This window comes from Drosophila takahashii, chromosome 3L (assembly GCF_030179915.1).
Source record: "Drosophila takahashii strain IR98-3 E-12201 chromosome 3L, DtakHiC1v2, whole genome shotgun sequence".
Classification (NCBI taxonomy): Eukaryota; Metazoa; Arthropoda; class Insecta; order Diptera; family Drosophilidae; genus Drosophila; species Drosophila takahashii.
Window position 1 is genome coordinate 6,611,576 of NC_091680.1, and position 23,323 is coordinate 6,634,898.

The 23,323-nt window shown below is 39.5% G+C and overlaps 2 protein-coding genes across 2 annotated transcripts; both read right to left on the reverse strand.

Moving 5' to 3' along the window:
- Positions 1-498: 498 nt before the first annotated feature.
- On the reverse strand, positions 499-3,564 carry t-Grip128 (testis-specific gamma-tubulin ring protein 128). Its single transcript, XM_017139377.3, has one exon. The coding sequence runs from the start codon at positions 3,471-3,473 to the stop codon at positions 594-596; it is 2,880 nt and encodes a 959-aa protein (XP_016994866.2). The 5' UTR covers positions 3,474-3,564; the 3' UTR covers positions 499-593.
- Positions 3,565-22,456: 18,892 nt separating this feature from the next.
- ATPsynCF6L (ATP synthase, coupling factor 6-like) lies at positions 22,457-23,112 on the reverse strand. The gene is made up of 2 exons (XM_017139424.3): positions 22,775-23,112; positions 22,457-22,715 (listed from the first exon to the last, which is right to left on the reverse strand). Exons 1-2 carry the CDS (start codon positions 23,068-23,070, stop codon positions 22,544-22,546), a joined length of 468 nt encoding a protein of 155 aa, XP_016994913.2. The 5' UTR covers positions 23,071-23,112; the 3' UTR covers positions 22,457-22,543.
- Between the last annotated feature and the right edge of the window lie 211 nt (positions 23,113-23,323).

The window sequence follows — 23,323 nt, forward strand, 5'->3', positions numbered from 1 at the left end:
TTGCTGGCTGTGATTTGGCTTTGGATTTGGCATGGCCTGCTCTAATTTTCCACGCTTTATTTCTGGTTTCTTTTTTTTAGTTTGGTTCAAAAAAGAGGATCCTATGTGCGATGCGTGTGGAGCTTGTGGCTTTTGCCACGCGCTAGAAATAAATTTTGCCCGGCACCCAAACGATTTAATTTGCGGTTTCTGTCACAGACGACGACGCACACTCGATTTTCCATTGGAAATTGATAAAACTTATTTGCGGACAACGGGCTGGGCGGGCGATAAAAAAGGTGGACAACAAACGAACGATTAAGCAACAAATCAGAGATAAATGCTGTCACAATTGAAAATATATTCAAGATATGTCCTGGGCTTAAATAACTAATATTTAAAAGATATATATATTTTTGGATATAATAACTAAAATATTTTAAATTAAAATTAAATAATCATTTTCTGAATTATTTTTTGAAAAAATATATAAAAGATAAACCTTAAAATTAATAATAATATTTTGTCCATCCCATGACATTATTTTATTAACTTTAATTGATAATAATTTTCTGTAAAAATATACAACATGTCATTTTTAAAACTTAAAATATTTAGTGAATAAAATGGACGGATTTTAAAGCCTGGATTTTTTTTAAAGTGCAGTGCACGTAATTGTACCTCATCCACTCATACTTTATGTCGAAAACGTTTTTCGGTTTCTGCCTATAATAATCGTTTATAAGGACGTGGACCCTTTGCCATCGATACCAGAGCACTTTGCACAGACTAAGGAGCTCCTCCAAGCAGCATTTGCATCCTTTAGATTCGTCACTCAAGAATTCTCTTAATTTAATTATGAACCTTGTTTGATTTTTTCTAAGCTCAGTCAAAGAGGTAAACTCATTTAATCCAAGTTTGAAAGAATAAAGTTCCTGTAGAACTTGTTTCATATAATTAAGATGTGATAGCTGTTCCCTGAGCACGGAAACTAGAGAATCTTTCAGAGATTGGAAAATTTTAACCAATCGCTGTTGCTTTGAGTTATCGAAGGGAGGTAACTTATTCAGTTGATATAGTGAAAAATGCATGTTCAATATGAGACGAAAGCAGTTGTTCATCTGTTCGATTTGCTCCTGGCTAATCACACGATTGAGTAAAGGGTCGTAGACCATGAGACGCATTAATTCGGGATGTCGTTTGGTCATAGAGACGTGAAATAAATAACCCAGCTTGGGATCCTGGGAGCGGACGATATCCCTTAATTTATCAGAGGCTTCTAACATTTGATTTCTTTCAAGATACTCAAAGAACAACTCAAACTCATTACGGAGCAGATCATAGTTTGAGAGAAGAAAAACATTTCGCAGGTGTTTTACCATTTTTCCCATCCTAAAATCAGTTACCATCTCAGAGACATAAGAGTTGGCCAAGAGGCTTCGGCGGTTTAGTAATCTTTTCAGCTCCTGCGAGATGATATCCTTTATAGGAGTGTAGTGAGCACAGGCCTGAAAGTTTCTCAGTAACTCCTGAATCGAATAAGCTGCGGGCTTCCTCGGATCCGGTCGAGTTTCCATGTAAAGTGAGTAGAACAACCGACGAACTACATCGTCATCGGTGGACTTTAACTGCTCCAGGATATCCGGGGCATAGAATACCTCCTCTACTTTCTCAGTTTGATAATGAGCCAGTTCCCTTAAAACCGCTGCCATTAATAAATTATACAGGGATATTTCCGGTTTGATTTTGTGACAAAAGTTGAAGTCACCCATCTTTCGGGTATCGTAGAGAATGGCCACAGCTTCACTGGACGCGGAAATATGCCTTTGAATGATATGAAATATATCCTTATTTGGTATCCCTACCCATACGGTTCTTAATTCATACTCGGTTCGTCTTTCGATTTCGATTCTTTGGTAGGGAAACTCCTCGTGCCAATCGTTGAATTCCCCCGTAGACCACCAGCTATCCAAAAAACGACAGTAGGCCTCCAGGGAGTGCAGGAGTAAGGAGGCGCTTAGGGATCGCAGGATTTTGGGGTGAATATTTCTGGAGCACCGTGTGAATAGGGTGTTCAAAACTTTTAAACCTTTCAATGAAGGCTGTTCTTCACTAGTTTCCTTGCAGAGTTCATACAGCCACCTAATACTTTTTAAGAGACCCCTTGAAGTATCTGCAAAGTGTTTTAGGGTGGGGGTTTCAATACCCGTTGCCAAGCGCCTCTTGAAATAAACCAGGAATTCCATCACAGGTCGAAGAAGTCGTCTTAGGGCTACACTGAAAAAGGAGAGGGTCTCCAAGCGATCATCACATACTATCTTTATGCCATGGGTCTCTATGAACTCCCTTAGATAACGCATCTGCTTAATAGAGCTAATAATCTCACCGAAGTGGGCATTTTCTAGTAAATGTTTGAGGGCACAAGAGCGTGGTTCATCTGGTCTTAGCTCCATTTTGTCATCCAGCACTTCAAAATATCTACTATTTACGTTTGCAAAGAAAAGAATAATGAGTTCATTCAACAACTGATGCTCTTCGCTCATTTTTCCCACCGAATGGCGATTTTCCCTGAGTTGATAGATTAAATAATCTCCATAACTCTGGCTAAAATTACTGGCCAGAATTTGCGGCTTATGATAGACATGGACCTCCACTTGCCACCAGGGAGTTTGAATACGGGAAAGCAAATTATTCGATTCTTTGTAGCGATTAACCCTCGTGGGTCTCTCGGCCGTTGATTCAAACTGAGAGAGTTTCAGTTCAAGCTCCATTTGGGCATCTTTTAAGGCAAAGTTTTCTCGAACAAGTTTATTGTAGGGGAGAGGTTTTCCAAAAGTAGAATAGGTTTCCAATGATGAAATTGGTTCCGGTTCCGAAAGTGGAGGATTAATCGAGTTAACCGAGTTAACAAGCGTCCTCGAACTCTGGGACTTTTCCTCCAAAATCTTTTCATCCAAAGACAACTGATACTCATCCTTAGATAACTTACCAATTTCTGAATCACTTGTTTTTATTTCTTCGCTGGCAACATCTGAACTTTCGGTGGCCAGCGTGAGAGCCTCCAGGATGTTCTTACGCTTCTGATCCATTTCCCTAAAATGGCGACGGGCCGTCTGAACGGCCCTATAGGCCACCGATAGCATAAAGTCGATGAGGCGCCAATGCAGATTCTGCAGCGGGTGGTTCACACAGATCGGGTGAGTCAGCACCACATTGCCCAGCTGCTTGAAGGTCTCGGCGAATTCGGACAGATTTTCGCTGTGATAGCGTTCCGCAAAGTGGTTCATGGTGGCCCACACGGCGTCCGGCGAGGATTCCTCTTGATCGGGAGACTCCAGGTGATTCTTGGCAAAGCGGAGGCAACGCTCAAGGGTGGCAGGGTCCACCTCAACATCGCCCTCTTTCTTCTTGCCATCGATGGGGGATTCCAACAGCAATTGTATCAACTGCGGCACATTGCGGTCAATGACTTGCTGGCACAGGTCCTCGGGCATCTTATTTACTCGTTAATATTGTAGAAAAATATATAAATGTGAATTTTTTGTGTACAAACGACAGCAGAGAATTAGCAGTTACACTGGTAAAAAATCAAATCTGTCAAGGTACACAGAAAAAAATGGCATAGCTTAAATAAATAACTGTGCATTGAATTAAAAGATTCGTATTAAATGTTTAGATTAAAAAAAAATTTAATTGTAACTTTAAAAAATATTTAATTGCATGATTTAATTGGAAAATATTTGAATCAAGGTAGAAAATATTACATTCAGTATTACTCATATTAGTTTAAATAAAATTTCACAGTAAATAAAAAATATTTAAATTTCAATATGAAATCTTAGGATTTGCTACGTTTTTTATCAGTGATGTACATTAATTTACTCAATTTATTTCAAATATATAATTTATTTCTATGCGTCCATTAAATTGACTTTTAAAATGCTTATTCGAGTGCAAAAGTATCCCGTTTCAAAGGAAGAGCAGCAAAAATAGGGATCCAAGCGGCTTACGTTGTTTTCCAATGGCCAAGACAACAGCAGAGCAGAGCGGCTTACAAAATGCTTAAAGAGAATTCGAACATGTAAATTCCTGTGGCATTTACCCAGGAACTGGAGCAGCAACTGGAGGACCTTAGTGACCCACTTGGCTATCCTTTTTTACCTCCCAACTCCCCCCCTCCGCACGACATGCGAATTTTGCTTTATTTTATTGTCCGACAAGATAAATACCAAAATATTGAATATGTACCAATGGGATGTGTGTGGCAATGCACAAGGACATGGAGCAAATATTCGGGAGGTGTTTGCTAAAAGGACGAGGAGGTCCTGTCAGCTGCTTCCGAGCAATAACTCAAATGCAATCGAGCATTCCAACTGCACTAGAGTTTTCCGCTTTTCCCCCAAAGACTTTTGAATACTTATTTCTGGAATATTCCACATATATGGTATATTTTTAGGCTTTCGCAAATGACCACAGCTCTCTCGTATTTGTCAGTGACCTCAGTGCACAATTTTGCATAAACTTTAATTCACTGTCAATAAAAGACGAAAGTTTTTTTCAATTTCCTTGGCATAAAACAGAGAGCCGAGAGAAGAATAACACCAAATCAATGAAATCCGCAAATAATAATTTTTTAAACTTAGCCAAAGTTTGCCAAATATTTGCAAAATATTAATTTGCTGCCAATGCAAACTTCTGGCGATTTATTTTAGTTTTTTATTTTTTATTCCTAGCTGTTAGCCAGGCGATAGACAACAAATTTGCAGAGGACACTTCACAGAGGGAAAGTTTTCGCCCGAAGGATGGCTAGATGAAATCTGCACCAGAAAACAAAAGCCGAAATGTAGAAAAACAGTGAGAAACTTGCCTTTGCCTTTGCTAGGTCCTCGGAAAAACTTTGGCGAGAGAAGTAAGCGAAAAACTTAATAAAGATCGGAGGACCTGCTGCAGGCAGAGGAGGAGGGGGAGATGGACTCCCGGGGGACTCAAGGGGCAGGACTCTTGGTGACAGCTTTTGGTCAATGGAGAGTGGAAAGTGGAAAGGGGAGAATGCAGCACCGCGACCGCAGCCTGTCGAAATTAAACCAAACTGAATTTGCACTTACACTTTGGCCAGACGCCTTCGAGTTCTTCGAGAATTCATTCAGGACTCGCATCGCCTCCCGCAGGACTCGCTTCATCCGGCGCCTGTCGAAATTGTCACTTTCGCAATTCCCCCGAATAGTTGACTGGAGATCCAGCAGCTACCGAACAATGGTGATGAGGATGGTGGCTTGGAGGCGTCAAGAAGCGCCTAAGTGACATTTATGCGCCTGCCAGCTTGCATCCTGAATCCTGGCAGCCTTTATGCCAACTCCCCCAGCTGCGAAACTGCGCTAAACTTTTGCCCAAGGCCAAAGGAGAAATGTGGAAGGAGGATGGTGTTCGACCCAAGTTTGTTTTAATAAATACCTCCATTCGCCATTGTCTTCGCCACCTGCTGGTTGGCTTGGTTGGGGTTTTCCCGCGTTTTCCGGGGCAACCGAAGTTGCCAACAATTTACCCGCTCATCGACAGTTGCCCCCAGAAGTTGCCGCACAATGGAGGCAGTCGCCAGGAAACAATCAGCTCTGCCAGAAGCCTCAATCACAGACTCGCAATGCCGAATGCCGAATGCAAACGAGAGCTGCTCAAAATTACTCATTTTTATGAACTTTTTCACAGCCCCCGAACCCACGGCCACGATTGTTGCAATTAACCAAAGTTTGCTTCTCGAAATAAGCTGAGAAAATGGAATGAAAATGGTCCAAAAGAAGATATCAAACTGCGCATTGTGGAGGTTAAAAAAATGAAAAGACAAAAGCACTGCAGTTTGTGGTGGCTTTTACTGACAGGTAAATTCTTTATAGTTTTATAAAGTCTGTTGCTGAGAATTTCTATTTCTTTTTTAGGTAATAACAAAGAATAATCAAGACTCCAAATAAAAAATTTAAAATTCCTTATAAATATATATTAACATTTGTTTTGAAATACTGCTTTATAAATTTATTTCTTATAAATTTTGATCCCAAATCATCATATATTTAATACTATCAAGGTTACAATTCCGTATATTTTAAAAATCGTGCACCAGTTCCATACGGATATAATTAAACTGCCTCCCTTTTACAGCCTGATGAACTTCGCGATAAAGTTCAACATTTTATGGGGACCACAGAGGGAAACGACCCTACAAATCCGTAAGTCTCGGCGTAGCTCACCTCTGTCGCTGATGGGCCTCATTTAGCGGCGATTTCTTATCAAGCGACCGGATGTGTGGGGCGAACTACCTCAGCCCGAACACGTTTTCTATTTATAAACTGCTTTTTCGGAGCCAGCTACTCATCAACACAGATCAACACAGCCCACACATCTGGCCGCCAGGAGCAGCAGGCCACACAAAAAACGCTTCCCGATGCCAAAGGGCAAATAGCACCTCCCCGAAAAACCCCCCAACTCCAGTCCCACGTAATTTGGAGCTATGGGCAAAGTTAATTAGTTGTGATTTTTCAAAGAACATTCAAAATCGAAGCGGGCAGCCGAAAACACAAACAATATTGTCAGCCCGAGGCGAAAATTCAGAGGGGGAAAGCAAAACTGCAGTCAGGCGTGGCACATGTTGAGTGTATAAAATTTTGATGAATGTTTTGTTTACAGGGGCAGCAGGAACAACATGCCATGCCATATACCATATAGTATCTCCCCTCGCAAGGGTTTGATTATTACGTGGGTCTGGAGGAAGAGGAGAACGAGGAAGCGACTGCATCTGACGGCATCTGGAATTCTGGGATGCGACACACACACATCTGTGCCTCGGGTGCCGCAACCGCGGATTGGAAATGGAAATTGAATGTGAATTATATCGGATATCCAGACACAAGACAGTCAGACGTTGACCTCACGCCTCTCTGAACCTTACACATAAGGAAAATGTGGGTAATTAAGTACACCTAAAAAAATATATATATATTTAAACTGGAAATGCATTATATTAAGTTGAGTTTTGTTATACCCTTGCAGAGGGTATTATGATTTCAGTCAGAAGTTTGCAACGCAGTGAAGGAGACGTTTCCGACCCCATAAAGTATATATATTCTTGATCAGCATCACAAGACGAGTCGATCTAGCTATGTCCGTCTGTCCGTCCGTCTGTCCGTCTGTCCGTCTGTCCGTCTGTCTGTTTCTACGCAAACTAGTCTCTCAGTTTTTGAGCTATCGGGATAAAACTTTCCCAAAAGTCTTCTTTCTATTGCAGGTAGTATATATGTCGGAGCCGACCGGATCGGACAACTATATCTTATAGCTCCCATAGGAAGGATCGGAGAAAAAAAACTTTAAAAAATTCTAGCTTCGGTGTTTTTTGAAATATTACCTTCTACTTTTGGGGATGTTATTTTTTAAATATTTCTGAATTTCGAATTAATTATTTAAAAAATCGGACTACTATATCATATAGCTGCCATAGGAACGATCGGAAAATTAATGGAAAAGTAATAGGAAATAAATTCAAGCTTCTTTGGTTTTTATTGTATTATCTTCTACTCTAGGATATGACTCTTTTTAAATATTTCCGAATTTCAATTTTAATTGGATCAAAATCGGACGACTATATCATATAGCTGCCATAGGAACGATCGTAAATAAATGAGAAATATTAGAAAATTGAACATGTTTGCGATTTGTTAATTAATAGGAATGATCTGCAAGGGTATATAAGCTTCGGCTGGCCGAAGCTAGCTTCCTTTCTTGTTATTTATTTTAATTCATTTTATTTTATTTATTCATTTAGAGATGATTACAATTTTAAAAGTAACTTATATTATTTCATTTCTCCATTATTCTACAAAAATAAAAAAAACTACTTAATGTTAATATTGTACTTAAACAGTATATTATGATTACTAATAAGTGAATAGAAAAGCTAATAAATTAATATTTTGTTATATTAAATTAAATAAACCTTAATTAAAAACAGTTTGTATGGAAATCATTTAATCATATAAAAGTAAATTTAAAAAAAAACAAGAAAGGAAGCTACCTTCGGCCAGCCGAAGCTTATATACCCTTGTAGATAAAAGAATACTCACTCGGTGCAGTTCCAGGGATTCCAGATTCAGCGTTTCGATTTATTTCAATTTTGTTTTTAAGTAGTCAAGAATCAAAACGCCTACTTCCTACAAAGTTACAATGAATTTTCTTATATTTGTTTGGGAGCCTTAAGATATAGTGGTCCGATCCGGCTGGCTCCGACATATGTACTACCTGCAATAGAAAGAAGGCTTTCGGGAAAGTTTCATCGCGATAGCTTTAAAACTGAGAGACTAGTTCGCATATAAACGGACAGACGGACAGACGGACAGACGGACATGGCTAGATAGACTCGGCTATTGGTGCTGATCAAGAATATATATACTTTATGTGGTCGGAAACGTCTCCTTCACTGCGTTGCAAACATCTGACTGAAATTATAATACCCTCTACAAGGGTATAACGAGGACGGAAGCTAACTTCGGCAAGCCGAAGTTTTAATACCCTTGCAGATTTTACGAATTAAAACTTGACTAGACTAGCAACATGAATTAATAAACAACAAAATATTTTATAATTGAAAAAATAAAATTTTAAAATTTTTCACCCTATTGTTCCTATGGGAGCTATAGGATATAGACGCCCGATCGGCACGCGCGTTTACCCTAATGAAGGTACGCACAAAAAAATACGATTTGGAAAGATTCATGGGAATAGCTAATATTTTGCGCGAAATATCCTGAAAAACGTCAAATTTTGACCGATTTCACCCTATTGTTCCTATGGGAGCTATAAGATATAGACGTCCGATCGGCACGCGCTTTTACCCTGATCAAGGTACGCACAAAAAAATACGATTTGGAAAGATTCATGCCAATAGCTCTTACACTGAGCGAAATATCTTCATTTTTGTGAAAGCTATATCCGATTGTTCCTATGGGAGCTATAGGATATAGACGTCCGATCGGGTCGGCTTTCAAACTTGATCTGCGTACACATGTTTTAGGACGACTGTGAAAGTTTCAAGGCGCTAGCTTTTAAACTGAGCTCGCAAACGGTATTGAAACAGACGGACAGACGGACAGACGGACAGACGGACAGACGGACATGGCTATATCGACTCCCCTATTGATCCTGATCAAGAATATATATACTTTATGGGGTCGGAAACGTCTCCTTCACTGCGTTACAAACTTCTGACCAAAATTATAATACCCTCTGCAAGGGTATAAAAATATTTTGCCATTACTGGAAATTTCTTAAAGTTTTCTGATATTTTCTAATTCTATATTTCTTTTATTGCAGTGCTTGCTGTGTAGCCCAAAACAGAAGCCATAAATTACGCAGCATAAACAGACTGCAACTAATTAACAAGAAAATGCATCATCTGCAGCTCGACATCACCGAAATCGTATTTTATTCTTTGTTTTTATTTTTGACCATAACGATTTCCGATTTTCTCACAGCTCACAGGTGAAAGTGTGTGTCTGTCGAGGACAAGCAGGGGTAAATTGGCTCAAATTGGAATGGCATGTTAAGTCCCCCGGGTAGCATTTATTTTCCTAATCAAATTTGCCTTTCTTCGGCAGAGCCGAAAATAATAATTTAAATATTTTGCCCTGCGGATAGATGGACAGCGGTGGCGGCAGGGGGGGCAGGAAATGGCATTTTGGGCAACTGGGTGGCTAACAAGCTAGCCAACAGCAACGGCAAACAAGGAAAAACTGGAGTAAAACCCTCACAACAATGGGAAAAACTTAACTCTGCCGCGAGCCACGCACACACAAACGTACAAACACGATACAAAAGAAGCCGAAATCCCGGGAAGAAATTAGTTTCCCTTCGTCCTGCCCTTTTAGCCCCGAGGTCCTTGCAGTTCTGTTCCTCCTGTTTGTTTCTGTTTCTACTGCTCCTGATGTCCTTGTTGTGGGCAGCACACAAAATTGGCAAATACAAGCGGACTTAGGCCACAGGAGCTTTTCACTGGCGAAAACAAAAAGCGGAAAATTCCTCAACGGCCGAGGGGCGGAGGGCGCCGGGAAATGGGAAGAGCGGCGACAAACACACAAAAAAATGTTGGCAATGCAAAAACTTGTATCGTCGCAAAGGGCGCAAAAATGCAGGCCGCAGACAAACGCTGAGAACACCCCACAAAGTGGGTGCCAACAGGATCGGGGGTCCTGCGAGTCCTGCGAGGGGAACGACACTCCACAGATAATTTGGATTTTTGTGGTCCCGACAGCTATTTAATCGAGTCACAGAACATTTTCTTATTTAAAAGGCCCCGATTCATGCTTTCAGTAGAACCAAAGAGGTCTACATTTTTAACTATTTAATTCAAAATCTTTATTCTAAAAGGTGAATACCAGCTTAATTTAATTTTAATGTCTAATTTACAGTTCACAGCTCCTTACTCTTTTCCATTTAGTTTAGGTTTAATTTGCTAAATGGATAATATAAAATTAAAATATATAATATTTGTTTTTAGTTAATATGTAATTGGTTTCAAATTAAAATGCAAAAAATCAAATTCATAAGCTTATATATTTTTTTAAAGTTATTTCCCAAAATTATATATTTAAATTATTTCTCGAAAATATTTATTTCTCAAAATGAAATATTTTAATATATTCTATGTTATCCCCTACATGCTGATGCCCCTACAAAAAGTAAGAATATATCCACCTTTTCTAATTTTTGGCTAACTGTTTTCCATGGAAACGCCATCCATGGGCAGGCAAACTTTGTTATTCCTGAGTCTAGCCACTGTTATCATAGCTTTTACATGCGTAAATATGAATACAACCGAAACCGAACTAGAACCTCGAAGAAAAAAACCACAACAAAGGCCCACGTGGAGTCATCGAAGAGGCAACACAAAAAAAAAGGAATAAGTTCAACAAGATGATGAAATTCCGGGGATGCCGTGGGTGTCCCGGCCATTTCCGCTGCCCAAGTCGTTAGTCGTTAGCTTCTAACAAAGTTTTGGACCACAAAACAGGGCGTAGGACACAAAACCAGGTGTCGTTATGGCCGCACACGCCAGAAATTTCAATAGCGCAGCGAAAGTTTCATTGACTTGACAGGTGGGTATTTGCCCCATCTTCGGCTTTTTCTTTTGAGGAGCTGTAATTGTTACCGTTTAAATTCCCATTAAACGGGACTCGGCCTAGGCAAATGGCTCGCCGCCGGGAAACTGGCCAGGATGCGATGCCAGGCAAAATATGTCACAGCATTTAAGCCAAGTCTTCGCAAGACAACAACGGACATCGCACAAAGCCCAAGGATCGCTGCTGCTTTTTGAAGAGGCCGCCCGCTATTAACAAACCATAAAGTAATTTCTTGCTTTCCTGCACGGAAATTAGACATTTTGTCAAGGGAACACCCATTTCCATTCCCAAGAAGAGGCGGCAATGTTTCGCCCGAGGGCCAAAAAGCAGGGACAACAATACCAAGAACAATAACCCAAAAGAGCCGGCAGAAATCGGCACTCTGAGAAAAGTGGTTTAGGAAAAAGGAATGAAATTATGCTTCATTTGGAAAAGTTTCGCTTGCTCTTGCCGGTAAAAAGTGTAAATAAAAAAAGTTGATAGCATTTCTCTGGGGAATCCCTTGAACAAATATATTTATTCAAATTTCAAATAAAAATTTAAAAATAAAACATATTTATATATTTAAGTAAAATATCAAATTTAAAAATAATTATTTATTCTTTTTTTGTAAAATTTAAATTTTTTTCTTAATTTTAATGTTTATAAAAAAATATACCACAAGATAGAATTTTAAAAATCTAGTAACAACATTAAAATAACATGATGTTACATTTTACAATACTTTATATATATTATTCAACATTTAAATACCAAGGCAAAAGTTTTTAAAACTAATTGTTGGAATTGTAATGCAAATTTAAATGTACATTTTTTCAAAACTAGACTACTATTTTTTCCAGTGCTAAAGAGTCTTATCAGGACCCGGGACGGACACTAGCTGGCAAGTTAAAAGTGAAAATATTATAATGAAGTATGTTGTTAGCTGTTTCGAGATTTTCAAATGTATCCATCAGATATAGGGCCTCTCATCGGCGGAGCGGGGAAGCCGGAGCGAACGAACATTTTGTAAGTAAACAAGCAGCGGCGGCAACAAAAGTTTGTCTATTTAAAAAGTTTCAAGCTGCACAAAAGTTATAAAACATGAAAATATTTCTTAATTATTTTTATAAACAAGCAGGCAGGCTCAGTAGCCCCCGGGGGGCGTGGCGCAGCCTTGCCCTTGCCCTCGAAAATTTAAAGCAACCCGAAAACTCTGCGGTGGTCGAAGTTCTTCTTAACTGCGTCCCGGATTTGTTTGTCTTGCTGATTTCTGCCCGAGGTCAGGATTGTGTTTGATTAGCATAAATATGAGGAGAAGCTCGCCCCAAAAAAAGGGGCACATTTCGTCCCTTTAAATGTTGGCAAAATTAATTACGTGGGTGAGGAAAATTCGTGAAGGAATCCAAAACCTGAAGCTCCAGCAAATTCCATCAACCAAATCGAAATAGTGGCAGGGGGATAGCGAAAGAAATATGAGATGTTAGAGAGATATAAATATTTGGTTAATTAATTGCCTCGTTGTTTGCCTGGGAATTATTGAAATATTTTTATTCGATATTTTCCTTCCATCGTAGAGAACTCCATTTTCCTTGTCCAGACCAAATCCCCCTCCCCCCTCGTCATGCCCAGTAAATTTGATTGCCGTTATCTGCATTTTATTATGCTTTTGCCACCGCAAAAGCGACGCACAGCCATTTTGAAATGGTTTTTGATATACGAGCATGAATATGAAAATGAAAATGGTTGCCATAAAATCATCCCAAATGGATGAGTGTGGCGGCTGAATATCTCTGAATATGGTGCGAGTATTTTTCGGTGGGTTGTGGGTGGTCCAAAAACTTGAAATAAACTAAGCCAATGATTTATAGTTTGTAGCGGGGAGAGCAAACAAATTTTCAATCCGAAAAATGAAAATGAAATTGTCAATACTTTTTAAGATGGTAAAGCAGCGCAAATATTTGCCACAATTTTGATTACTCAATTAGCTGCAAATTTTTGAATAGAGTGTGGCTTAAACATGGCTTAAACAAGATAATAATTACGGATAAATATTCTTTTATGTTGGCTATTGAGAGCAGCGATTGAGTTGGTTTTAATTTAAAGAAAATTATTTGTTTGCTTGTAGTCAACATTATGTTTGAACCCATATTATAAAAACTTAATGGAATGCCTTTTAAAATTTGTGAACTCAAAAACCAAAAGAAAATTTTACCAATTTTAAACGAGTTAAATTACTTAGTGAGCTATTATTTTTTTTCCACTTATCTGTTTAAATATATATGGTATTTTAATTTGCTATTCCTTGCCTTCTATTCTATCTCATTATATTTAAAAATAGTTTCTAAATAATTCTTTAAGCCTTTCAAATACCTAATCGCTTGAAATATACGCGGTTACTTTCAAATATTTATTTGTTGACCAAATTGAATGTGACGCATTTTAAAGTGCGCCATTTGCAGCCATCGCATCCGTCGTGCTAAAGGTTTCCACACACGCTGCAAGCGTAACATTTCAATTTGCTGCAACAAATGCTCATAATTTATAAATTTTAAATCTATTTTTGCCACCCACACAGCGCACAAGCGACGACCTGAATGGCGATGGAGCGTCGGAGTTTGGGAATGTATTGTTGCTGATTTATCGCGAACCGCAGTCAACGTTGCCATTGTCTGCGTTTTTGGCACTGTTAACCCGATTTTCCACTTTTCATGCGACAACGATGTATGTGAGGGGGTGTTTCTGGGTGATAGGGGCAGTGGGCCAAAGGGGATGATTATGTTTACGTTGCGGCAACGCTAATGTGGAGCACGTAGCGGCCAAGTCACGTCACCTAGCCAAACTCCGCGAATGTCGGGAGCCGGGAGTCGGGAGCCAAGACAATGACAGCAGCATCGCATCGGGAAACGAGATCACGTCTGGGGACCGTGCGAGATTTCTTGCAATTTCATATGGCTTGCTATCGCGGAACTATCTTTCAATTAAATTCCAAGAGGATTCCTTTGGCGGTTTCGATTTCGATCGCGGATACCAGCACGATTCTGATTCTGCCCCAAAAACTAATTTCCCCTTAAACTTTCCCAATAATAACTGCTGAAATATTGCAAAACTCTCGGTTTGCACCTTAATTTGATTTCAAAATTGCCTTATTGCCTCATTGCTGCGCGATGAGCAGGAAAATATTTTCATTGCATTTTTGCGCTTGTCGCGTATCATTTTAAGCTCTTTTACATAAATTTCCACGCGCCATAAACAAATATTTTGTCGGTCACGGACGATACGGGGGAGCGTCGCTTTGTCGCAGTTTTCAACTTCATTTAATTTAATTTATTTTTCAGCAGTTGGGTAATTTATGTAACAACTTTCTGGCTGCCGCTGCCGGGTGTCCCTGTTACTCGAATTTCGAAACTAATTTGCATAAAGCGAACGTCAAGTGTTTTGGCTTCGCTACCTGACACATATGTTCTGGAGGAGCCTGGAGGATCCTGCCTATAAAGCAACAGGATCCGAATCCGAATCGCCATAAATTGCCGTTTGATGACTCTTTTGAAAAGGGCCCGAGACTCGCAATTCGATTTCATTTTTATGGCGCATAAATTATTCAGAGTTTGTCTATAGTCTATAAAATGTTGAGCTTCGTTGAGCCAGCACTAAACAGGACATCATTCCGTTGACCCCCTAGTACAATCCCAACAATAACAAGAACCTGACCTTGTATCCCTTTTTTTCTTTCTTCTTTTCTAAATAGACAATTTGCCCATCTTTACGCACTATTGTTTTGTATTCTCTGGGCGATGTCTTGCCTCGCTTTTCCCCGGCATAAAAATCAGTTTAGTCCTGCGACAGCGCCTCGATTTATGCCACAGTCCTTTTGTTGCCTTTCACTGTGTTTTCTTCTTGTTTTTTCTATTTTTTTTGGGGCTGCCAACATTTTTACGACTAAATCGAGAGCCACAAAACGTTACGGCAAATCACTTTTCAGCTTCAACTTTCAGCTTTCCTCTGACAGCATATGGGCATCGTTTAAAAACAATTGGAGCTTAAAGCGAATGACCAAGACAATGTTGTTGATTGCCTTTAAGGAGTCGTCCGTTGAATAGTAAAATCTCAAGGAAAAAACTACTTCTGCTTGGTTGAATTCAATTTAATTTCCATTGGTTTTTAATCCATTTAAGATTTTCCTGGTCGTTCTCTACCTTCTACATTCGACTTATTGAAAGTGCAGCCTCATTGTTTGCCCCCCAAGCAGTGGCTCAAAAACAAATAGAAGTGATGTTGCACTTTTCGCATTCGTTCGTATTTGCCAAAGCAAAAAGACAAACACAAGCTGAGGAAAGAAAAGTGATTGAGTGATTGCAATTAGTTGATTCTAAGTGTATTGCCATAAATAGCAGAGTTTCTCTCGATAATAATAAGTAGGAATATTGAATTTCTTTCGAAAAACCTGCACAAACCAAACAATGAGATCAATTTCACGTATTCATTGTCACATAATATTAAACTCGGTTTATTTGCATTGGGTATTTTATTTCATAGTTCACTCAAAAGATATTGCATTTCCCAATCGCCCGACAGAGGCATTAATACAATAATGTATGAATAAATAAAATTTAATTTTACGTAAAAAGCTGACAACAGTCCCCAGTCGGAAAATGCGGATAAAGTCGGGGGAAAATACTGGAAACTTGGCAGGAAAACAGTTTTGTTTGTTTGCCCGCTTGTTGTGTGTGGCATATTTGAGCGTATTTGCACAAAATACGTGAAATTACGCGAAAACTTCAGACTTCAGTGCTTGTGTGTCCTGCCAACTGTCCTTGTATCTTGTCCTTTGTGCCACCCAAAAAAAAAGAAAGAAAAAAAAATAACAAAAACCCGCAAGAAAACTTTGGAAGCAAAGGCTAAGTGCCTGCGAAAGATGACTTCGTGTAACTTGTTGTTATTTTGCATTTAATTTTAAGGACCTCCGGGGACCAAGCGGCGTATGCGCAATATTTTAACCTTTGTTTAATCTTTGGCACATTGAGACGTGCCCTTTGCCATCTCACTTTATAAGCGAATTATTAATGAGCTTCTGGCTCTCCATATAAGTTAATAATCCGCTGGGCACAAAAATGTATGGTAAAAAAGCTCCCCCTCAATAATAACAGGAACACTTTACAGGAAATCTCATTTGTCATGCAGCCTGGCCATTTATCAGTTGGCATTTAAAAAGCCATTAAAACCGAATCCGGCAGGAGAGAAAAAATAAACTGAATAAAATGTACGCAAAAAAGAAAACTGGCAGCATGGAAGTCGCTGCTTCGACAGGTTTTCTTTCAGTTCCGATTCGAATCGATTCATAATTTAAAACGCCAGCCAGCCGGTTGCCGGCCCACTGACCAATAAGGGAACATTGAAGCGTTTTATCGCCCCGTCCAGACTCGCAGGACTCGCAGGATGGCAAGGATAACAGGAGGCCCACGCAAAGTCGCCGTCTTGAGAGATCGTGAGATGTCTGAGATGCCGGCACACTCGAGCCGTTTGCTTTGGACTTGGAACTGGCAATGGGAATAGGGAACTTGGGAGTAGAACTCGGAGCCCGGTCCTCAGGGCCCATTGTCGGCCACTTGGCCAGACATTTGTGGTATGCGCAAATAGAACATGGCATAAAACGGGGCCCGGTTCGAAAGCCATTAAACATTTATGGCCACGCGGAGGCTCCTCCATTGCTGTTGCTTATTTCATTGTCTGCAAATAAGTGTAACAAGTCAAATACCTTGGCATACAAATTGCTAGAATGGCTAAAAGAAAATTTTATCTGAATTCGTTAAATGATGATGCAATGTAATCATAAGATGGATAGTTAAATACCGAGCCATTTTAAAAAGTAAGTAGAAGGTTAATATAAAAATGAATAAATACTTTTATAATTTTCACAACAAGTTAAAAAAAATGGAAAAATAAAATATTTTTCAAAAAAAATAATTTTTTTTGTGTTTTTTTTTGCTGTAACTTGGACAAAAATGATCGCAAATCTAAAAGTCGCGCTGCTTTGGACAGCTAATAACCCAATATTTCGATTTTTATTATTTTACGACTAATTAAAAAAAATTAAAATTTGGACAAATTTTCACATTTTTGATAAGGTACATGACTTTTTGCGAAAAATGGACAAAAATAAAAGTTTCCAGGATTGAATGGCAATCGATAGGGAATTAATATACGAGTTCAGCAAGGTATGACACTTCATATTCCGATAATTTTTAGCAGTATTTCGGCAAAAATTCTATTACTATAAGGCGAAAAGTAAGGTAAATACGGACATTGCAATATCTAAGAGAAAATTTGCCTTTAACTCTATATTTTATATTCTTCTAATTTTCAAAACTCTTTATATTTAGATTTAACATATGAATAAACAGATTTTTACAGTGGCGCCTGAGCAGGGATCTAGTGTCGCAGATCAAGTGGCGCCCGAGCAGGGATTCTCTCTGACTATGGTTCATACTCGAAATACTCGTGAATATACTGAAACTTATTACTCGACCATATTTTGTCTTTCTCTTCAGCTAATTGCTGTCGACGCTTAAATCGTTGCAGCCATCGATTAATTTGGGAAGTTTAGCCGCCGTCTCGACCGAATGAGTCTCTTAAATCTGAAGACACTACATAAAAAAGTGAGGAAAGTTTTTGCATGTGCCCCTCCGTTGAACGTCATCGGGGCGGAGCTCCCAAAAGGGGCAACTTTGTTAATGGTTTTGTCATAAATTTTAATTCGATTGCATCAGAGCAGCCGCTGAGGCTGGGCTGCCATTCAAACTGGGCATGAAAAATGCATTAGACGCTGCAGCCAGCAGACTCGAGGAGCCGGTTGGCAAAAGTTTTTGATGGTGCGGTTGCCCACAGAGACAGGACTCCCACTTTTCCGCCCTTAACACGAAAACTGCACACACTCTATCGCCCCGGAGAGAAGCCAAACCGCAGACACAGTCCGTTGTTTGAAGACTCAATTAATTTATGCAGTGTGAAGTAAAGTTTTCGGCTCGAAGAAGCCTTAAAAATTGCCTTGAAAGGCTTGCGAGAGAATGGAATTTCCGAATGTCCGAATGCCCTCAATTACAGCATACAAATGGATGGAGTAATAAGGCGCCAGCAGGCTGGAAGATCGACTTCGTTCAGCAGGAAATGCGTTCAATTAATGAATTTTAAATGCGTTCTCATTGTCACTTCCGCCGGCAGAAGGCAGCAGGCAAGAGGCCTCACCTGCAGTCCATGCCGCTTGGTTATTTGCGAGTCAACCGCCGAGCCAAGTCAGTGGGCGCGGCAATCCCCGGACTGATGAAGGATAAAGGACACTGCGGCGCCATTATCTCTGCCACGAGGCATGCTGCATGTCAGACTGCAGGCGAAATGGTACCGTGGAACCACATTTAGGGGAAAATAAACCAAAATATTTAAAGAAAATCGTAATATATTATAAGCATTTTTATAGCCATGATTTCGAGTATTTTAATTTTTCTTCACGTTTAATGTCCTTTTCTATAAGTTTTTAATAATAGTGGTGATTTACCCTTTATTTTGAATTAGTTATTAATATATGTATTAATAATTGTTTTTTTTTTTTATTTGTTTATATTTATAATTTATTTTTAAGTATTATGCTTTTCAATGCATACAATTTGCCACTGAAATTTGAAAACTTTTAAATAATTTAAATAACTTCATTAATGAGCATACACATTTCAAGGAACCTATAGAATATCTAAAACCTAACCTTTCAAGAATTTAGTAAAAATTTAAGTGCTAATAGGTTTATTATTAGCCTAATTAAATTAATCTCTAAACCGACCTTTGCAGTTTAAATCTAGACCAACTACTTATTAACTGGCATTTCCTAGCTAAGTTTACCCGGAACCCTTCTATAAATAACTTTTGCCCCACTGTGCCTGCAGGTGGGAGGCAGTGCGTGCACAGCCTGTGAAAGCCGGACGCCCACATTAACTACAAGGATAATGTCGCCCATCGCCCGTCGACCGCCCGCCGCTTGCGGCATGAAAAAATAACAAGAAAATGCCAGGCATCGTTCATTACGTTCAGGCTCAGCCCTTTTGGCCAGGTGCGTGAATAAGGATGTGGATGTGGATGCGGCAGGAGGAAGGATAACAAGCGGAGGGGGTGGGAGAGAGGGGTCCAAAAGACGAGCGACAAGACAAGGAGGCATCCGAAATGTTTTATTGTTGTAACTGTCGCCCGGCGGCATAATATATAGTCTGGGACATAGGACATATCCTGGAGGGCGCGCGACTTCGCCGCCGCCGACACAAATCACATGCAACCTTTGTGGACCTGTGGACCTGGACCCCTTTGCCTTCTGGGAAAATGAAGTGGAGAACTTGGGGCATTTTTGGTACGTACGTGCCCGCATTTGGTCCTGTATTTTGGACCTGAGACTTCTGCAGACCAAATTACGTAAGCTTAAAGGGGGTTTTAGTGCTCTCTATCTTGCCGGTAAACCATCGCCTTTGTCTGCGTTTGCCGTCTTCCGTTTTAACAAATGTTTTGTTAGCGCTCTCAAGTTTTCCGCTTGCAAAAATTATGCGGAAACGGAAGCGACAAAAGGAAAACCACAATTGGAGGGGCGTCCTGTGTGTCCTGTGTGCGTTTGAGTGGCACGTGTCCTTATATACACACATGTATATATACACCTGGACCCACTTTGTCATCAGCTTGAATTAGGACTATTCAATTTTCATTATTAAATAATGCCCAGGCATTGATGCGTACGTGCGGCTCGACAAAATTAAATGCACATCGGAATTTATGGGGTCTCTTCGTCTCTTCGCCCAAACAAAATGACAAATAGTGCGTGGCTGATCCACACAAGACACAAGGTAAAACTGTAATTAAATTTGTCCCAAAATTCGGATGCACATCCTGTGTTTGCTCCTTTTCCGAAGGAGTCATAAATCTGGGCCCATAAAATCCAGCCCGGCACCCAAGCTCTGCTCACAGCGATAAATCAAAACGAAATTCACATAATTTTTATCGTTTTGCACAATTTTGCATGTGTGCAATATATATATGTATATTTTCAGAATGGAGTGAGCATACTACGTTTTCAAGTTAAACGTTTCAATAAAGTCGAGCACCTGTCAATAAATCGAAATTGCCTCTCGTATTATTTTTATCGGCTACGTTTCGTTTACATTGCACAAGATGCTTCACTTTCAGCACAGCCAGCGGGCGTGGTTTTATATACAAAGATATATATCGGGTATATATATATATTTAAACCTATATCTAAGCCACAGACATGTGTCTGTATGTAAGTTTATAGGTCGGAAAAGCGGAAAAGCGACCTTAGCTATCTCTCGCCGCCTCGTCATCGCCATCATCTTCTTCCAGTTGAGCGAATCAAGAGGTTGAGAAGGTCCTCCTCCTTCTGAACTCCACTCTCTTGTGGTTTTCAGTCTTCCTGCTTTTCGGGTTTCACAACTTCTCTGATTTCTTGGCTGGATGGTCGAGTTCCCAGTTTAATTCAGTTTTTGGCAATCGAATTGTGGACAGTTTTCATGGCTTTAATTATGGGTTTGCCTTTGAAGTCGCCGCCCTCTTCTTCGATGCTTTAATTTTAATCCACTTGCGCTTAAAAGCGGCCGAGTACAATTTTTACGAGCCCCTGTGCCTTATGAAAATTTAATAAGCCGGCTTGGGGAGTGCGCATAATGAGAGTGGAAAAGGCAGTGGGACCGAAAAATCGGGACATGCCAGGACAGCCACCGCATCTCATCCGAATCTGACTCCTCCACGGATGAACCAACCACCCACATATGTCATGTAAAAAGATTGTTTAACAAGCAGAGCCAAGGAGGAGAAAGCTTAAAAATGAAATGCGTTTCTCGTTTTCACATGACTGCCATCGGATAGGTCACAGTGGTTTAAGAACTAGGAATTATAATTAATATTAGATGGTGGAAGTTAGGGAGGCATGAGCACACTCAAATTATAAATATTACAATTTTTAAAAAGAAATTAGTTGTTTTTTTTTTTAAATATTAATTTAGATAATTAAGCCATTTTTTAAACAAATTAAAATCATTGAATTCATTTGTAAAAGAAAATCGATTCTACATATTTTTAAAATTAATAAAATATTTATATAGTACTCTCAAATAAATATTCGCCATGAATTTTAAAAGTTTTCAGTACAAAATTCAGTAAAAATTTTTTTTTTTAATTTTCCCCAAGTATCTATTGACATATTGGATTGAAATTTATATTTTGTTTAGCTAAATACCGAAGATAAGAATCTTGAAAAGATATTCCTCCCATCCCAGCCCACTGTAATTGTTTCGGCCTTGTGCAAGACGTTGCTCTCGTTGTGCCGAGCCAGCAAACAGGCGAAATATTATTTACGAGCTGTCAAATCCCAGTTAACATGCCTTACACAGGGACCAAGGACGTCTTGGCCGTGTTTGTGTGTAGTTGTTGGCTCGATGCGGCCGCATAGTTCGCTAAGAGACAGCTGAAGATGCGCTGCCACAGTTACACAGGATACACAGATACAGATTAACGCAGAAGCGGTACCAGATACAGATACAGAATCAGATACAGATACATATATACACAGAGGTACTACCTCTCTTATGGCATTCAGAAAGTGTGCCAGGACGTCTGGTTCTGGATCCTTGGATCCTTGAATCCTCGAAGCGGACTTGAGCGGAGCGGAGCAAGCATAATAAAATAAAAAAGCTTAAATGAAAGCGAGGCCGGGCCACGAAAATAATTTAAATTTATGTACTTGTGCGTATTTATTTGTGCGTTTGGCTTTTATTTCCGCCGCGACGTCTCTTGATTTGTTTGTCTCTCTCTTACACTCGCTACCCCTCCTTCTTCCTCTTCCACTTTATATCAAGAGCAACAGCAGAAAGCATTAAATTCAATTTGCTTATGTGAGTATCTGTGTGTCTGCCACTCAGCGTCAGTTACAGCGAACCTCCTCCGTGGGAAGGGCAAAGGGGAGGAGGACCTCCGAAGGGGAGGAGGACAAGGCCATGCCAATGGCGGCGACCTGTTGTGTTGTTTAAGGAATTACTTAACATGGCAAAAGCATGTGCATGTGTCGGTGAGTGCTGCTTATGCATGTATGTGCTTAATAAATATTTCGGTGGGTCCTTTTTTGATTATATCCTGGAACAGTTACAAATGGGTAGCACAAGTAAGGGAGGCGTTTAAGGTTAAAGAGCCGCGAAATCGAGGTTTTCTGTATAACAAAAAATGCCTCTTAATCCAAACGAATATTTGTTTTGCTTAGGTTAAGTTTAAGTTAGATTGTCTTAATATTAAATATTAAAAAACCAATCTTTAGTACAGACGAACTTTATTGAAATTTATCCAAAATCGAAAAAAAATTAAGAATAATTTTAGTTAAATTTTTGTTTAGTTTGACACTACTTTTTCTTGTCCTTTTCGTCCTTGCCCTTTGTTTCAGTCGATTTCTTGTCATCTTTGGCCTTCACATCTTTATCACCACTCTTTGCTTTCTTATCATCTTTACCCTTTACTTTCTCATCTTTATCATCTTTAGAACCTTTTTTCTCCGGCTTAGGTTGGTTTTCTGGTCTTTGGGAGTATTATGCATTTCAATTTTAAATTTTTTATTAAATAAAAAGAAAACTCACAACTCCAAAACCGAAATGGGATCAACATCTATATCGGGCAACTTGAATTTAGGGAACTCCAGCATATCAACGCCCTCACCGCCACCGTATTGAAGAGCCAGACGCTCAAGAGACTCCTTTAGTTCCGCGTCGTATTCCGGACCAGGATCAATGGGCTTGCCGGTTGGGCTCTTCAGTCGGTACTCACGCACCTTGTCCAGAAAAATGTGGTAAATGGGATCCTTGTAACGCAAGGATGAAGTGGTGGTCACGCTCCTGCGTAAAACTAGGCTTGGTTTCAGGACTCGGGCGAACATTTTTGAGTGTTTTGTTCTCTGCCGATTCGATACTATACTAGGTCGATGAAATAAGTTTCTGAGCTGGCTTTCTAAGATGATTTGTGATTTGATCCAGAATTTGGAAAATTTTCATAAAACTTGTATTCAATTGTAAAAATAATATCCTCACTAAAATCTAATTTATTAAATTTACCTGTAGCTTAACCTTTAGTTTGTTTAATAATTTATTGTTAAACTTTAAATATCTCAACCTAAAATATTTTTAAAATTT